Genomic DNA, 18,967 nt, shown 5'->3' on the forward strand with positions numbered 1-18,967 from the left:
GAACTTGCAACTACTTACGCCATAGTTTGACCAGGCCTTAAGCTCTGATGGATTCGAGATGGATGTGGGTGCCTTCTTCGGGACGGGGTCGGCGGGGGAGGGTGATCGATCACGCGCTTTTTTTATAACGTTTGTTTTTTTAAAAGATTTAAGCTACTTTACGTTATTCACAAAGCGGATTCCCTTATGAAAATAAATGTAAAATCACGTTTTAATGCAACTTAACTTAAAAAGCTTGGTTTAGCCAATAGTATAGCGTAGCGTTTTAGGCGTCCTAGATGCGGTCCCAGGTAAGGTAAAGGATTTCATGAGCGGAGCGGGTAGAATACCCGGGAGAATACCACCTCGTTCACAAGAATCCTTTAACCGCAGCTAGAACGCCCAGAACGTTCTAAAATCACAAGATATGACAAGAAAACTACTTAGGTGAGTCCAAAGGAAAACTTTATTGCCCCTTTATTTAAAACATGACGTTTTCTTGTCATGAGTAGCGCTTAAAAAAATGAAAAAATACAGCCATAAATTGCATCTGTTCGCAATATTTTAATAAAGGCCCTTTCAAAAACTTAAATGACAGATTTCTATACCCTTTCATATACCTTAACTTGTGAAATCCCTACCCTTTTATATACCTGAAGCCTGAAAAAGGTACCCCTTTCGGGCGGAGCCTCCCCGTATAGGCCATTATAGGGAGTACCCCCCGGGCTTCATTGCTAATTTCGTATATTCATAAGTGACAAGATTATTTTCCAACAATCTCTTAAAGTGGAGCATGACAAATTATTATCAACGAGATACTATACAACTGCACCGAACTCTATTTCATATAACGTGATAACAACGCTCACATACTTTTCTTTGTCTACCTGTGGATAAACTGCTGTTTCGATGCTGTTTGAATGAAAGAATGTGCTTAAAAAAAACGTCTGGATTTGCATCGCTCGTACTATATACTGACCCGGATCATGACGTCTGTTGTGACAGTTGGCGGAAATGACGAATTCCCACCAAGCATCGACTACCGGTACGCATGATCAGAGTGGTGTCACTCAGCAACTTCCTGTCACAGCACATTAATTCTAGAATGGTCACAGCATGGTATAAAACACTTTCGCGAGTCCGGTCGCTAGTAATCGAACCTGGCCTGGTCATCGCTTCCAGTAATCAGTTGGTGTCTTTTGCTGTCGCGGATCAGGTAAGTTCTCTCTCTTGTTGATCACGATAGAACAAATTATATTCTTGCATTGTTAAAGCTTTCGTGCAGCTGGCCAAGTCGTACAGATTGAAATCATGACCTTGAAATCTCTTGCTTGAGGACATAGAAAGCTTGACACATATGGTCTCATATGCTTATCGTGGTATCACAAATACCACAGAACTTCAGTTCTAATAAACATACAATCGTAAAGTGATCTTCGCAAGCGAGATGACCGTATTATAAACTGTTCAAAATTACAAATTATGAGATATACTACGATTTTAGGACGTGCCGTTCCATGACCTCTCGGCTGCAATTCTTCATCGAGTTTCCCATTCAAGTCCATTGTCGTATAAAGGTGTTACATAACCCAGATACCTAGAGCGCGTAGGGGGCCAATTCTTTAACAACAAAAACAAATGGGGTGTATTTTGTGGAAAAGGCCCACGTGCATATTTCCAATTTTGCTGCAAAAGTGTCACATTTTGGATTTTCTTTACCGAACACTCATTTAGCAGGTCCAATTTCGGGTTTTCTAGCTGAAGTATATCACTCATTTGCGTATATTTTTAGAGCACCACTTTGTCAAATCGCGAATGACCTAATGACCGCCTTCCTGTCAATGTCCTATGGCAGCATCGAGGTGAATATAGCCTGCGATCAATCAAGCGATCTTCGTTTTGTTATTGTGGATAACGAGAGTAGTAAAAAGCTGCGCAAAATATCCAATGCTTAATATTCTTTTTCAAAATTATGACACTGGCGGTTGCAGTTCATGTCTTCAAAGCAATCCACGCCACATACACTTTGTCGACCCTTTGTCCCTGCAGATTTTACAACCTGCAACAAGAGAATTGTAACATGCCCTCGTCCTTGGGTATTAGAGAGATTTAGCATGACGTTATACAGTGGAACCCCGACATAACGATATGCCAAGGGGGCAGTAAAATAATATCGTTATATCGAGGAATCGTTATATCGGGGTTCTGTCCCATACATTTCACTATTGCCGGGACAGAACATATTCATCGTTATATCGGGAATATCGTTATATCGAAGATCGTTATATCGGGGTTCCACTGTACACCGCAAACGGCAAACGCGAGCTTGCTTTTCATTTTGTCCCCTTCTTATCTGATTTAAAAAAAAATGCCTTGCTGTTCATATCCACTGATTATATTTTGGTATTCTTCTTCAACCTTTGCCAGCGAAGAGAAATTTGGCACACTGCCACATTGACATTGAGTTCACATATTAAAATACTTTAAAACTCCGCTGTAATTTACTTATGACGCTATCAGCCAGTTCATTTGACACGCTTACCTAGTCATTCAGTTTCTGAGTTATATAAAGAAACTTTTATAATGTAGTTTAAAGTTTGAAAGGCATCGACTTGTTAATAATGTGACAAAACAAGGCTGATATTGAGGAAGCTAAGACAAATTTAGGTTACACAACACTTTTACTTAAAAAGTTGCACGTTTTGGGGGGTTCATAGAACATTTAATATGTTAATTGATTTTCATTGATTTTATTTTGGACGTAATAATAACGTAACAAAGCTGCTGTTACACTGAGAATATCAGCACGCTTTTCTATGGACATTAATTTGCTTCTTCAAAACGTGACAACTTGAAGGAATGACTTAGCTTGACTGCGTGACTTGTTTTAAGAAACATGTGTTACAGTATCGATACAGTAGAGATGGCCGAACGTTATTGATTTTTTCTTTCACTCGATTTCAGCTAAAACTCGCCTATTTTGACGTGATAAAGTTGCTGTGACATCCAGGCGGAGAATATCAGCACGCTTTTCTACTGATGAACATTAATTTTAATTTGTTAATTGCTCCACCAAAACGTGACAGCGTGAACGATGACTTAGCTTGACTTTTCTAGCTCCTTTCGAAACATGTGTCAGTATGTGTAGAGATGGCCGAGCGTCACGGAATATTTCTTTTATAATTACTTAATTTCAGTCAAATCTCGCCCGTTAGACGTTGTAAAGATGTTGTGGCATCGATGCAGAGAAAACAGCACGCTTTTCTATGAACATAAATTTTATTAATTGCTCTTTCAAAACGTGACAACGTGAACCAATGACTAGCTTGACTTGTTTAGTTCCTTTTGAATCATGTGTCGGTATGTGTAGAAATGACCGAGCGTTATTGAACATTTCTTTCATTCGATTTCAGTCAAAACTCGCCCGTTGGATTGTTTTTACAGCCGATGTTTACAAGAAACAAATATAGTGTTCACTTAGAGCAGGAAGCACAATATAATTTATGGCCTTTTATGGGTGACGCAACCATGTCGACAGACCAAGTAAGTACTTCCGCAGAAACTGTTTTCCTTAGTTTAGTCTAAACAATTCTGGTGCACACATCTGAATGGATTGCAGTGCAGTGGGCTTGAGCCGGTTGAAATCCCCTATGACTAGTTCCAGTGGTAAGTGTTATACCAGTGGTATAAACTCTGAATAAGTAAATAAATCAAATAAGTAACTGATGACTGATACTGAAATGACTAAATGACATCTAAAAAAAGCAAAACAGCAATTAAGTTCAATTAATGTAGAGACATCTTGCCAAAGTACTATGCCCTTCTTTGAAAACTTTATTCAATATTTCGAGTGAGTAAAACTACCCTTGTTATATTAATGGAAGTGTTTTAAAAGGACAAACAAGTTTAAGAACCAACAGTACAGTATTTGTCGAAACTTAAGTTAATGCTGACTTGCAGCTCGACTAATCATTCAATTAGACCGAACGTATATTGTCAGAATTGGTGTTTATTTGGATAATAAATCGTTACGGAGATAATATCAATCACCAAAACTGAACTACGGCGTCTTAATTCTTAATAATGATTCTTGAAAAAGAATAAAACAAACTCCTCGAGTAATTCCTAAAGAATATTTTGACTGAACCTGGCTACGTCATGATCTACGCATGCGTAGACGCATGCGAATCTACGCATGCGTGGGTTCGATTCCCGTCGGGGACTCAGATTTTTTCTTTGTCCCACGCTCGTGTCATGTTGAATAATTTCTTCACTTTTTATCACCGAGCTTGAAATTTACCATCTTTATTATGTACTACACATTTGATGATTTCGACATTGCTGATCCTAGCAGTATGCAGGACGCGTGTCACATATCAACCTAGTAAATGGCCCAGCTCACAGCGAGTCTCTCGTAGCTCAATTGGTTAGAGCGCCCAACCGGTATCTGGGAGGCCATGGGTTCGATTCCCGTCGGGGACTCAGATTTTATCTTTGTCCCACGCTCGTGTCATGTTGAATAATTTCTTCACCATCGTTTTATTTGTTCGTGAAATTAATTGTCAGGTCCCTTTGGCATTGGTGTTTTGTTTACTTGATAACAACGCGTAAGAAGGAAATTGACTATAACCGTCACACAGATTGCACACCAAATAATTTGTTGTCTTTTTTTAAATGGGCGAAGTAATTTAACAATTGTGAAAATTTTGTTTGTTAAATTGAATGATAAAGCATTTTTATACGTTAATTGTTTGCAGTGCAGTCATAGTAATAAAGTGATATAGTTATAGCATCGGCAATATCGGCACGCCCTAAGCTTCTTGGTGGATTAACGTCAGGTGTAACATTCGCTTCCTCTTTCGAAAACTCTGTGCGAATGGGCGGATGCTTTAGATATTGAAAAACCATTTCCCGAGACCAATTTTCTCATTTTATTCTTTTATTGATCAATTAATTTATCTGATTTCCTGAGGTTTCTACCTTTAAACTGCGCCCGTTATTTAGTTTCGACAGTCGAAACTAAAACCTTGTTCAAGTGCTCACTTAGAGCAGGTGGCTCAATATAATGTGTTAGTGACGCAATTATGTGGACGCGCTTGGATGAGGCATGTTTCCCAGCATGAAAAACGTGACTGCACAGATAATTTTTTTTCTAGTTTGTTCAAAACAATTCCAGCGTGGAACTGGTCAAATTGTGTACATATCTTGCAATGGACCAAATCAAATTCTGCTGAAAAATAGATAGAACAAAAGGTAAGCGTTATATTACGAAAAACAAACTAGTCTTGTATCAACACTCGCTTGACAGTTTTATAGCTTGTCCACCCTCAAAAACGTTTACTTAATACTTCTAGTCGTCGACGTAAGTTAAATTACTTAAATTTATACAGCACGTGCGACGAACAAACAGAAGCATATTTGTTGAAACTTATGTCATCGTCAACTTAGCTTAATTGGTTAGAAGCTTTTTTTATTGGCGAATAAAATGAACTAGGCAGAATATTTAGTTGGATAATTTGAGTGACTCATTCTTGCAAATCAAACGCCTCTTTATATGAAACTTAGTTCTAAGTTCCGCTTCTTGTCAATTAGAAATTTAATAAAAGCAAAACAAACTACCCTGAAAACATTTAGTAAGGTAACCTGAGGCGCAATGTTCATAAACATCCGAAAAAGCAGTTAATTTCATAACTGAACGAACTTTGCATTTGGAACTTAATATTTTAGGTTTCGGTGAACTGTTTGTGGTTTTGATAACAATCTGAAAACTTGAGAGCATTGACGCGAATCCTGTGATAAACTCTTCAAACCACGTACCACAAATTGCGTAGTTTTTGAACTGTTTTATTTTCAGTATTGTACAACATGCTGAAATCCCTTGTGTTTTCAGACAGCCACGACGCCTCCCACAAAACACAACGCTTTGTTCGAGTTGTTTTGATTATCGTCTGGCTAAAATGCTTCCCAGGAATCGCAGCTCTTTCATTGGCCGCTTGTTCGTGAAAAGCTTTTATCCGACTCGACGAAATAAAACAAGGATATAATTTGTATTGTTTTTGACGCAAAAGACAATATCATAATTCGTATACAACTCTCATTTGCTATTTATGGCAATGCAGCGTTCTTTTTTAATTAATGCAAAATGCGAAGTGTAAGAGAGTTGACTACGTTTTTGTTTCGCAACACGCTTGTTGAAGTCAAGAGCTGAAACACAGACTTGAACACGTACCGAATGAACCTTTCGCAGGATTATGGCCGTTGCTTGAGATTTTTTAACATTTAGGTAGGTTTGTGCTTTGATTCTATATATGATCTAAGTGGGAAACTAGAAAGGAAATTGGGTAATGAAATACGCGGCAAAGCCGGATTGGTTTCGCGGCAGTTGCCTCCGACTTAACTTTAAACGCAGAAATATCGACGAGTTTTAAACTTTTTTAAAATGAATAGTCAAACTCACCACTATATTAAAAGCGAAACGGGTTTTGATTTACTCTCAGAGTGTATTGATGTGACTAGAGAAACTTATTTTGCCTGGAAACGTCTCAAATAGGTTATAATTTTGAGAAAATCGGTTTCGAACACAACGCATGTGGCGAGAGACTATTTATCAGATTGATTCTCCTTTTTACAGGATATAAACTTTAAATTTCATATAAATACTTCAGTCGCAGTATATCGCCCATTTGAGATATGAATTTTATTTATCTTAAGCGACAACTGGCAATTTTTTATTATTTATTTTTCAACTCGAGTCAAAACTAATAATCCTTTCATCACAGTGTGAACTTCTGCTTTGCACGTGCATGCTGTGTTCGTCGGCAGCTGTGGTGCTTTGAATGTGATTTGAATATTTTCTAGCTTTTCCGGGTTTAAAACTACTGTAAACAAACATCTTTGCGATTACAGTTTTACAAAACTTTAAACCCTGTTTAGTATACCGTAACTTCAAACTGAATTTTTTCCCAAGATCTTTTCGTGGAGTGCTTCGATGGGTTGTCAGATTTTTTTGAGAAATGTTGTGCTTTGATTACTCAGTATTTCGGCTGACTTCCCGTGAATCATAATAAATTCGTTCTCTTACTTCAAAAGATATACATCACTAACCTAGCTCGATTTGAAAATCAGCGTTAAAGCTGGATACGGCGGCGAAGAAAACTCTGAGTTCGCTTTATGTATTATTGTACAGTAAATTTTGATCGGAACTTTTGTTATCCGTTTTTTCAAGGAATGGTTCCTTGAATACGTTCATCTTTTAAAATAGCAACATGTTAATTTTTGTAGGTTTCTCTGTTAACGTTTATGATTCGTTGTTTGTGATAAATAATTAAGCAAAAGGAAATTGAATTTTTAATAGTTCTGGTTTTTCCTGATGAACCTTCGCCAGGAACAACCGCTAAAATATAAACGGAAAAAAAATGTTTTAAGTTTCCGGTCGGTCGATCAGTTAGACCGAAAACCATGCAGGAACAAAAATATGCTTGTTTTAATTCGAATTCCTTCATTTTCTTTTTCATAAAAGTCGATCATTTAGTTATAATTCAGTTTCAGATGAGCATTAATGTCGAAAACTAAATCGTGGTTTTCTCTCAGTGTGTATCTGATCGATGCGAAGAACTGTCAAATTCGACAAAAAGGGTTGTTGTCGTAATTAAATAACACTGCAAAAAGCGGGCCAAAAGTCAAGTTGAAAACAATTTGTTTTCATAATTGCGTTATTACAGTACTTGCTTAATGCATGCAAGGAACTTGAAGTCATTACTTTAAATTTCAATTGACATTTTAAAATAAACACTTAATTTATATCCTTGAAAAGTTCTTGTTGATACACGACATTCTTTATGGACTTTGAACTACATGACAAACTCTTAAAAAGTTGATGCAACTTAGTTAACGCATCATTGCATAGCATGCATCTTTTCATTGGAAGTGGTCACACGGAAAGATATTTCAAAGAATTCTTTAAGTATGTTACTTGGAAAACCATACAATGACTATTAAGTTCAATTTTTAAGGTTTGTTTGTGGATTCTTGGCAAGAAAAACGCAACTAAAAGTCCAAAATTCAAATGTCAAAATTGCGTAGCTAGCGTAAACAAAGGCTGACCTAATCACTATAGAATTCAATTCGAAACGCAAATAATCCAATAATTGTATGTGTGAATTAAGAAGAATGTAATTAGCATTTCCTGTACATTCTACGGCTATAAGTCAATTCAAACGATAGACTGTCCACAGCCTCTCGATTTTTCAACGCAAAAAAGCAAACTAAGCAAGCGAGCAAGCGCGAAGCGCGAGCGCGTAGGGGGAGGGGGCGGAAAGCGAGCGAAGCGAGCAAAAGAAAAAATAGAGAGGCTGTAGACATCGTTGAATAAAAGTGGAAGTATTAGACTCCTCCCCTTGTCATCGCCTTGTAATTTACAACTCCGGCTCTCGACCTTTCAATTAAATCGGACCAATAAAATTTGAGCGGTCAAGTGCTTGTTTAATTGACTACAAGTGTCACTTTACAAAACAACTACACGTGTGGTGACAACAACACGTTAGTTTTTATTTCGGTGTTGAGGATGTCGTCAGAGATAACCTGCGATCAGGCGTTTTTTTTCCCTTGCAAAGATGAGAGAGGGAAAAAGAACGCCTGATACATTTATTTAACCGGCCGCCAACCGCCCCCAAATTTAAATAAACAAAGGTGTCGTAGAACTGTCAACCACCCTTTGTAGATGGCGGCAAATTCGAGACTCGGATTTCCACCAGGCGTGAAAAACGTCTGCAGTACAGCCTGTATTAAAACTTTTTCGCCGTGCTAAAATAAAAATGCTTTCAGTAGCAGGGAGAAATGGCACTCGCGAATGCATATTTATCAGCGATAGATGCCGTCCCTTACAGCTCACAAAAAGGAATTTACAGATGAGCTGTTTCACGGCACGGATAGCATCGTGTAGCTTTTAAAAAGTAAACACTGTAAACATTCCAACACCTCTGGTGAATTTGTTTTCCCGAAACTCATTCGATGAACTGCCAAAACACCGTCACGAAAACAAAAAAATTACGCATTGTCGAACACTCTATCTGTTCTGCATTCAGAGAATTACACTTGAAATTTGTCAGGGCTTCAGCTAACGTAGAAGAAAAATCGTCCTCGCAATTAACGCGCCTCGTCTTGCACCAGCTTTTGACCGGAAGTCTCGTTGAAATACTACAGCCAATCAGTCCACACCGCTTCATTTAGTATTGTTTCTCGACCAATCAGAAGAAAAACCAGAATCCGGTTTTTTTACATACGATTCGACAAGTAAATGTATCATGCCCTCCTTCCCCGGAGTGGTAAGAAGCGAGGGAGGGCATGATCTCAGGTTACGTCAGAGACGACTTCTTCAACCCCCAAAAACCTGTAAAAAGAGGCAGGAAGCCGAAATCGAGCGGTCCCTCCGATTTTTGCAGAATATGCGGGTACTCATTCGCGATTCGCTGGGGGAACTTCGGCAAGACATCGTACATCACTACGTAAAATTTATTTGTCGAGCCAAAACGCGAAGGTGTTTTCCGGCGAAAGTTGGCAGACGTCTTGGCCGATTTGGGAATTGCAGTGCAAAAAGACGAATTTTGTTCTAGTAGAGTGTGTTCATCTTGTGCATCTAAAGCTGGAAGTGCAGCAAGCAATATTGATGATTTGTAAAGAAATCTCTAGCGCGACCGATAGTTGGTGTAGAATCTTCTACAAGGCAAGTTGATCGTGAAGAGCGATTCAAAAGAATGTAGCCTGCAGAACAGGCGGTTTATTTTTGCCGGGTTTATTGGGAGGTCGCGCGACCCGCTAAACTAAAACCTATCACTTCGCGCTTCGACCTGCAAAATAAACTGCCTGCAGGCTAAAAGAATGTCACGTTCGCCTCGCACGTCGTCGGCGAGGCAAAAGTTAGGCCGAAGCCAGTCGGTAAAATTCCAACTACGTCCTTCGAACAAAGAAGCTGGCGATGACGTTCAACAGCGTCTTTCTCCTCGTCTTTGAGCGACGAAACGTTTAGAAGTTTCTTCAACGAGCGTTCCAATAATCGATTCATTGCAAATCACAGCATGTCAATATTGATGACAACTCGAGCAAACCGCAAGATGCCGCCTGCAAGCAATCATGATCGGCCGTTGTCAAGGTGATGACACTTTTGCCGCCTTTCAACCAATGGGAATTTTCCGTTTCTGGAGAAACGGGAAATTCAATATTTCCAAAGATGTCTACAGCCCCTCTATTTTTTTCGCTCCCCGCCCCCCACCCCCTTGCTTCTTCCGTTTTGCGCTGACGGCTAGTTCTCACGCTGTTCTCACCGCGCGCTCATCGATCGAGAAAACACGAAAAAATAGAGGGCTGTGAACAGTCTATTCAAACGATTGAAAATATGCCCTTATAAAAAAATAGTTTTAAACGTAAGGCCTTCTCTAGTCTTTTTACTTTACTCAGGACCGTTCCTTAAAGCCTGGTTCTCATATGAGCACCCCGATCGTTTCTATCGCATCGATCGTTTGCAAGTACTCAGACGATTGTAAAGTGATAGAAGCGATCGATCGATCGGGGGTTCTCAGTCGTCCCGATCATATGAGATCGGGGGATCGTTTCTATCGCTTTTTTTAAATTTTGGGGTGAGAACATAACACGGACGATCGCTAACGTCTGCGGTGATTGGGGGCAATCACGATCGCTTGGATTGCCCTTGTTCTACCCTTCTAGCTTCTCTTTCCCTTCTTCGCCGTAAAACTGCAAAAACTGAGAAGATAGGAGGCCACGAGTTTTGCTCTTTCATTGAAGGCTGTCATTGTGTTGGATCTAGGGCTAAAATAATTGTTTTTCGTAGGTCTTCCCTCAGACCAGGCGATAGAGACTGGCGATCATATGAGAAGTCCCGGTCGCTTCCAATCGCTTCGATAGAAACGATCGGGACGATCATATGAGAACCAGCTTTAGCGTCTGCTCGAGGGTCTCAATGGGGTGGGGGCTTTTACGGTTAACGGTTAAAATTTTGGCCTTTTTACGGCTAACGGTTAATTTATTTCCATTACGGTTTACAGAAGTTAAAAGTTAATTTTCATTGTTTTTAATAGTTTAAAATCAATTTCCACCATTTTTGGGACGATGAAGTGAACTAGTTTGGGTTATTTATAATCACTGATCGATTTTTACGGTTAACACATTTTACGGCTAACGGTTAAAATTTTCCATTTTTTACGCCTAACGGCTAAATTTTTGGCCGTTTTACGGCTAACGGTTAACCCCATTGAGACCCTCCTGCTCACACACGACCGGTCCCTATTGGATCAACGCGAGGAAATAATTTGAGATCGGTCACGTGTGAACATAGCCAAAATTTTTGTAGCTGCGCGCCCCCAAACCGGACCAGTCTAGATGCGTAAACCGAGGCATTCCAGTTTGGGACGGGACCGGATAAGGCAGTACGGCCGGATTTACACGATATCCATGAAAATACTGACGTGCTGAACTGGTTTTGTTAATTTTCAGATCATATGTGTGAAGCCTTAAAAGCGACGTATTCGTAAATTCGACTAAAGAAAAACTTCCAGTTTACAATGGAGGACTGTGCTTTTAACGACGAAGGATTTGATGAAAATATTACGGAGGAAGTGTGTTTCCCAGTGGCACCTGACCCTTATGACTGTACTTTGCAGATAACGGTCAGATGGGGCGAGGCAAGCTCCCTTAAAAAGCTCTACTCGCCTTTCCTAGAGGGAATGGATCCCACATTTCAATTTATTTCGATCAACGAGAGTGACGATGTCGAATCCGCTCTGGATTCAAGGACAGACGAAGAAGAAGAATCCTCGATTCTAAGATGCCAAGCAATAAGCGTTGTGCTTTTTCTTTACGAAGCGTTTGGTCGATTATCAGCCATAGATGTTCAAAGAAACTTTCATTGTCCCCCGTGGAAATTTCACCACCGGGTTGAATTGCCGGCGGATGCTAAACCCCGGGTTACTGCAGTACAGGACTTCTACCAGACATTCCCTGGACTTCCCTTGTGGTCTATATGCCCAGTTCATTATGGCAACGAACATTTACGTTTTCATATTTTTACGAGGAACTTTATCCAGATGAGATCGTTTTACGAGATTGTAACAGGGAAGAAAGCAATCAGCGGCTCGCCAGGGTTTTGCTACTTTACGTTATATTGCCAAAGTGGATTCGACGTTCAACTTTCTCTGAAACATTTACCGCAAATTTGTCCCAAACCATCGAAATCTGTACGGTTAAAGTTGAAAATCAAGGATATTAGTACACTAATGCCTCATCTGACCGAACCTCCAGTTCAAACAGAAGGTAATTTGTGGATCGCGAGTGACCCTGATGGTAACGAGCTCATAATCGAGGAGACTGAGCCCAGCCTCGGCAGAAGGAAGACTGGAAGACTGTTGTCCAATACAAGTCTGGAGACATCTGATTACGATACTGCGTCTATTGACACCGAAAGTTTGGCGGGAAGTATGAACTACTCGCCACAAGGAACGCTAAATTCGAGTTTTTCAGAAGGTTACACTTTGCTATGAAAAATTAATAATTATTGAATGTCTGCTAACTTCTAAAGGCAGCTAGCCCCGTGTTTGTAAATTTAATCATAAGAAAGATCACATTCTGTGGTTGTTCCCAGATTTTTTCCCCTCCCTTACTGCAGCAAGGAAATACCCACTCTTCACTACCCCCCCCCCCCCCGCTTCCTCCAGCCAAACGCAAAGAAAACAGCAACAGCAATGTGATCGATTTAGTTCTAGGCTCAGAATGACGAAATATATAAGTTTTGTGGCCGCTTAAAGATTTTGTAAACGAAAGCGAACGATAATTCACGATGTTGAATTAAAAGAATTTTATCAACGCGTTAAGAATGGAACAAAGAATGAATATTTGATAAGATGACATCTACACTGTCTACACATGATTTTATTTTAATTTCCTTTTGATATTATTTTCAATATGTTAGTTATTGCACCATTTGTGTAAAATTGATTATTTTATTAAAAAAAGAACGTTTAATTTATTTTCAAAAATGTAAATCACAGCTCAATCCAAAAATTCGAGAGGCAGAACTGCTGCCAGAGTGAAGCATCTACTTGACGATTTTATCAGTTTCAATAAAACAACAACCAAGATTTGATGGAGTTGGGTTTCAGTCGTTGTTTGCATATCCTAATATGTTGTTTCTAGTTTCCCAGGAGAATTTTGTTCGAGTTTCCCGCCTCCCAGCAGTTTCTTTAGATTCCCAGCAGCTGAAATGTAAAAGATGTTTATAGCAGTATTTTCCTCCCTTCCCCACCCCATGCCCCCTTTAGTTAAAAGTATCTAAGGGAGGCAAGCGTGGCCGAGTGGTTTAGGGCGCTTGTGTTGTAATCTGGAGGTCCCTGGTTCAAGACCTGCCCCTGCCACTGCCACTAGCTGAATTTGTTTCTCGGTTGTCCCGAGTTCAAATCCTCGATCACGCTTTGTACATAGCCAACTGGTCTACCTCCTGCAAGTTGGGATTTTTAACCTTGTTATGTTCATTTAAATATTTGTTTTCTCTGTTTCAGTGGCATGCCTGTAAACTAGCTATCTTGAAGAGATATGAAGCTAAATGCATGACCACTATAAACAACATTTACATTATTTTTTACATCTGATGACCAAAATCCATAACCTATCACAGATTCAGCCGAACGCCCGCTTAATTTACTCAGTTCTAACGAGTCTGGTTTTCGATTATTTAAATCTCAGCTACACTACAATACATACATACATACATTAGTACAATCGAATTAGTTAAATCATACCCTTCTCTGCAAATTCTAAGAATGTTTTTTTTTTCTTAATCGTCACGTGAAAGGTTCATTTGATCTTAGAGCGGGTTAAGAGTGACGCCATCTTGATAGCTTCGCTTATCACTATAATCTTCCTATGTTGTTGTTATTTCCTGGTTTTTCTTCCGATATTATATATCCATATATATTGTAAGCTACATGCCTGGGCAAAATTTCTTTTCCTACACTTTTCTTCGTTTTCCTTCGCTGACCTTACTCCACAAGGCTCGAAAACGTTTGCTTGAGTTTTACTTGGTAAAGAGAAAGCATTAAAGACGATACGTACCCTACTACATATCCTTGCTTTCGTGCTTATTTAAGTGAAGTGCTAAATCGATAAGTATCTGATTCACGTCCGAAAATCTCGTTCTTGAATTTTAGAAACAGTCTTTATCATGACATGTCAATGTATGCCTTCCATGCTTTCTCCCATAGCACGACACCTCTCCAGAAGTTGAAGTAAACACATACAGACTTCGCTTCTTATGCACTGAAACGTAATATTTCGTGCAGTTAGTTGACATCGTCTAAATCTTGCACAAATTAAAAGAAGCCGTAGCTTCCGTTTCAGCTTCACATCCACGGCTTCGACTAATGAATTCGGCGGCAAAAGTTTCTGACGTATTGCCAAAATTTACCAAGACGAGACACTATTAACATGCAAATCAAGCCTTTTATTATCGCCTAAAAAAACAAAGCCTTTTCTAATAACCATTCAAATTTTTAAGAATAACAATTAACTAAGAGATGCCAATAACGAGAGTAAAATAATGACCCTTAAGCAAACCTGTAAATTGTAGATTTAGAGAGGACTAGAGATTATTCTCGACAATAAACTTAAAATGTTTGGCGTGGTCTTGTGCAGAAGTGAAACTGTTTTTTTAAAACACATTTCAAAATAAAAGCTTTTAACAAAGGAAAAGTCAATATTGCTAGGAATATTCATAGAAAATTATGTCTGCAAAGAAGTATATTGTTTGTCTTCAATTATTAATAATGACAGCTATAGAAGTATATTCAATTTAGTGCAGTCACATCTTGATAGGTTTTGACATTTATTTTCCCATCTCGTAGAAGGCTGGCTCAAGTTACTTTGTAAAGATCCGCTAGTCTATGAATTTATTGCCAATAATCATAATTTGTCATGTTAGTTTTGTCACAAAGCGTTTTTGTTCAGTCGAAGAAAGCGTTTTGCTCGTTGTGCAATTATTGAGAATGGGATCCCATGGATAGTTTTGAATTATTCAAGCCACGAAGTTTTTGAATTGTTTGAAAACTTTACATCCACCTGCTGGTGTTACCGTGTCAACGACGATTTCTGACGAGAAAAGTCACCGTAAACATATCAATGAGGTTCGTATTTTAATTTTATAAATTTAATTTTGTGGCCAGTCTTGTATTTTAATCCTCAAAAGGAGGAAATACTAGCGGTTACAAACTAGAACCTCGAAAAATATAAATGGCGGTTATTAATCCTGATATGGAAAACGACTCGAATGAACTTCCAAGGACTCGTTCTTTCTACAGACCTTCAGAGGACGACTTCAACAGAATACTTGACAGATTAAAAGCACAAGGAGATAAAAAAACACTGCGAATTTCTCCAACAATTTTGGACGAAGGGAACGAAACGAAGCAAGAAAAACATGAAAGACTCAGGCAAGAAGCCCTGCAAAGGGATCAGTATATTTTGTCCATGCGACCGAATCGACATGTTGTTTTTGCTGCAAAATTCGCCAAAATAAAAAACCAGGGTCTGACGAAGCGCTTTGAGAAACAAGTGCATACCTGGAGCCAAGAAATGGAACGGAATTTTCGACTTGTGGGCGCCAATGAGAAAGCTTTAGAGAAAGAACTGCAACAAGGGACCCGGAAAGAGAAAAGGCATACCATTCCTTACTTACACACGACAGAGAAATCCGAGATACCCGAAGGGTATGTGAAGCGGCAGAGCATAAAACTACCTAAACTTTATAGAAAAAGAACGCACAGAGCTAAACGTGCTAATAAAACGGAACAAGGTCTTATGAAGGGGGACGTACATGCAAAATCTGATGAAATCGAATTTAGTGACACGTCCGTTAGACTACCTCCCATAGGGACAGAGAAAAATGGAGGTAGCCATATTGAGTGAATGTATTCACAGCTGGTGTGCTTCCCGCGACGTGTTTTCCATTTCCCGCCAAAATAATTGTGCTTACGCTACACTGACTGAACAACACGGGAAATTAGGCCTCTTCTTGCAGTTAATACGATAATTCGAAGGTCTATAGCGTATTCTTTTTGTGTGCGCGCAGATGCACTTTCTCGGGTTTATTGGGTGCCTCTTATAATTCATTGAGTATTGATTGCCTGATAAGAAGAAAACTAACAATGCAAATATGACGGCATAAACGTAAAATAATTATCATAAATTGAAATATTGGAAAACATATTTAGTATGAATAAATTTATTGTGAGCTGCTGGGTGTCCCTTTTAATTTCGACAAATAATGCATATTTATAACGGAAATACTGGTGCATAAACACTGCCATAAAAAAATATTGGGAGCAGGGATGGCGCAGTGGTGAGAACACTCGCCTCCCACCAATGTGGCCTGGGCTCGATTCCAGGACCCGGCGTCATAAAGTTTGTTGTTGGTTCACGTTCTTGCCCCGACGGTTTTTCTCCGGGTTCTCCGGTTTTTCTTCTTCTACAAAAAGCATGACTTCTAAATTCTAATTCGATTCTTAATCACAACAGTGGATCAAAAGCCACTCTGTGGATATGCCACTGGCTGCAAATTCCCATTTATTATTATGTTTCTATTTCTATTCTTTAGTTAGCCTGCGAGCAGGCTCACCTTGGGGCACTGCGCGATATTCTTTAGTAAAATATGCCATCAGTATGGTAATCGAATTAGGGCCGGTATAATTTCCTGAGTGTTTGGGTACGTAAATTAATAAGGTTTTGACAAAATGCAACTACAAGATCATTATTTTAAAAAAAATGTAATATCGCCCTTCGAGCTTCTATTCTTGGTTTGACTTTCTCTGTACACAAAGCACGCACATATGAACAAAATTTCCTCGTTATAATTATCAGAAACAATAAAATATAAGGTGACCATTTATAGCTCGGTCGGGAAGCCGGGTGAGCCTGGGGCACGAGTAACAAGTGGCTCTGGGGACACATGATTTGATTGGCTAGATCTTTAACAAAAGAAATTTAATTAGCAAATCAAATCAACCGTTTTAAAATCCCTTTGTTGTAAGGGAGTTTACTACGGTTGATTTGATTGGCGAGATTTCAATTCTGTTTGTTAAAAATCATGCGAATAGTTTGGCTCGGATTGAGTCTGATTGGACATTTAGAGATGGTGACAATTCTCTTATTACTAGCATTTCATGCACTAAACAATCAAACTTATTCTTGCACTTCTTGATGACATGAAATTAACTATTGTCCCAAACTAACTAACTATTGTCCCAAACTAACTAACTAACAACTAACTAACTATTGTCCCAAAAGACCTTGACAAACAGTTTCATGTCATCAAGAAGTGCAAGAATAAGTTTGATTGTTTAGTGCATGAAATGCTAGTAATCAGAGAATTGTCACCATCTCTAAATGTCCAATCAGACTCAATCCGAGCCAAACTATTTGCGTGACATTGCATATTTTATTATGTTAATCTTAAGCAAACTTTTTCTGACAGTTTATTCTTTTCATTTTTTGTTAACTTGATAATGGAGTCATGATGACTCCGAAACGTCGTTCGTTATTATCGTTTATTTTTACCTGCCTATGCATTTAGAATCTTTTCAGTTACCTCGGTCCCGGCCTTTTTTCAAAATTTCCTTCTTAAGTCTAATGTTTCTAATTTGCTTTTTTAAGAAAGTGTAAAGTGTCTTGCGCTCATGCGATCATATACAGAACTCCAATTAGGAACCGTAAAAAGCTGTTTCACTTAAGCTGTTTTACTTAAAATTGGTTTCAGTTTTAACTAACTGAGCCTTTTAACGACATCTGATATCTTAAATCTGTGGACAGCTTGGCCGTTCAGGTTTACATTTATTTAAAATGTTTTAGATGGCGAGGACAGTACGCCTCTGTTCTCAGACTGGAAATAGCACATGTCCGGATTTGTGTTTTATCAACCCACACGAAACACTCGTACCAGGTTGTTGTTATTAACATGAATGGTGTGACTCCAAACTTTTACACTAAGCCAACTGCGTTCAGTTTAAAATGTCGGTTTTGCTAATCTGTATGGATAAAAAATATCTTTATCGCTTACGAACGTTGAGGTTTTTTATTGTGAGTTCAAGCTGACGAAAGAATGCCAAATTCTACAATGGCCCTTAGCCTCATGGAATATATCTTAAAAAAGAGTTTAACTTTACAGAGCTTGCACGTTTTAAGCTAAACACCATACGGTGAAAAGGCAGCTGGTAGTTGCTCGTTTTTTCATTCAAATTACCGAGGAAATAAGTCATGGAGTACTTCTTCCGTTTTGCAAACAGGGACACGTCTCGCCGAAATGTTTAAAAATACCTGTTTAAAAAACATGTTTAAAAGCATTTTTTGCTCGGAGATTTAATTTCCATGCATTGGGTCTATTTGAGCCGCCTTACCCATTAGGGCCATTAAGAGTCTCATTTTAAGATGACGTCAAAAAGCTGGTAAATTAAAACGAAAACTTATCGAGACTCTTGAGACACAATGACTTGAGTAAAAGAGAAATTTCAATTGCCCCGTTGACAGTTTTTATTCATTTGGTGTTTAACGCTTTAAAGTGGCTTTCCCGTGAATTGACAGTATAAAATTTCTTTATGCCCGGCGTTGTTATCTCGAAACATTAGCCCAATACGTAGATCAAATTTAGCTGCAACAATCATCGAACTAATTTCGTTTGACTGCGCCGGGGTTCATTTAAGACTGTAAAATAATCTCTTTTTCCCTCGAAAAAAACTACAGGCGACGCGCAAAGTGCCAATAAGCGTAAACAAGCCTCGCGTGCCCGGAGGTCTCGCGAGGCTAGGAAAAAACGAAACAGGAGTTTCCCAATCGAACGTTTTACACACGATGTTTTGCCCGACACATTAAGAGCACTTATAAAAGTACAGTTCTTTTTTACCAAATGAATGAAAAACTGTAGTTTTTTTTCCACTTCCAC

At 38.9% G+C, this 18,967-nt stretch overlaps 2 protein-coding genes across 5 annotated transcripts; both read left to right on the forward strand.

Annotated features, from left to right (window-relative positions):
* Positions 1-234: 234 nt before the first annotated feature.
* On the forward strand, positions 235-13,116 carry LOC144631827 (protein FAM124A-like). Of its 4 annotated transcripts, XM_078490399.1 has the most exons (4): positions 235-426; positions 767-1,195; positions 3,393-3,522; positions 11,485-13,116. In XM_078490399.1, exon 4 carries the CDS (start codon positions 11,553-11,555, stop codon positions 12,525-12,527), a length of 975 nt encoding a protein of 324 aa, XP_078346525.1. In that variant the 5' UTR covers positions 235-426; positions 767-1,195; positions 3,393-3,522; positions 11,485-11,552; the 3' UTR covers positions 12,528-13,116. The 4 variants fall into 4 exon arrangements, with proteins under 4 accessions (XP_078346525.1, XP_078346524.1, XP_078346526.1 ...); XM_078490398.1 differs by lacking the exon at positions 3,393-3,522 and having other exon boundaries at positions 236-426; XM_078490400.1 differs by lacking the exons at positions 235-426; positions 767-1,195; positions 3,393-3,522 and adding an exon at positions 3,567-3,645.
* Positions 13,117-14,983: 1,867 nt separating this feature from the next.
* Positions 14,984-16,191, forward strand: LOC144633071 (uncharacterized). Its single transcript, XM_078491843.1, has 2 exons — positions 14,984-15,161; positions 15,336-16,191. The coding sequence occupies exons 1-2, from the start codon at positions 15,157-15,159 to the stop codon at positions 15,940-15,942; spliced, it is 612 nt and encodes a 203-aa protein (XP_078347969.1). The 5' UTR covers positions 14,984-15,156; the 3' UTR covers positions 15,943-16,191.
* Positions 16,192-18,967: the final 2,776 nt, after the last annotated feature.

The sequence above is a fragment of the Oculina patagonica genome, chromosome 12 (assembly GCF_052425735.1).
Source record: "Oculina patagonica isolate OP01 chromosome 12, crgOcupat, whole genome shotgun sequence".
Classification (NCBI taxonomy): domain Eukaryota; kingdom Metazoa; phylum Cnidaria; class Anthozoa; order Scleractinia; family Oculinidae; genus Oculina; species Oculina patagonica.

Bases quoted from the DNA above. Each gene is read 5' to 3' on its own strand.
- LOC144631827 (XM_078490399.1), top strand. From the start codon at position 11,553: ATGGAGGACTGTGCTTTTAACGACGAAGGATTTGATGAAAATATTACG.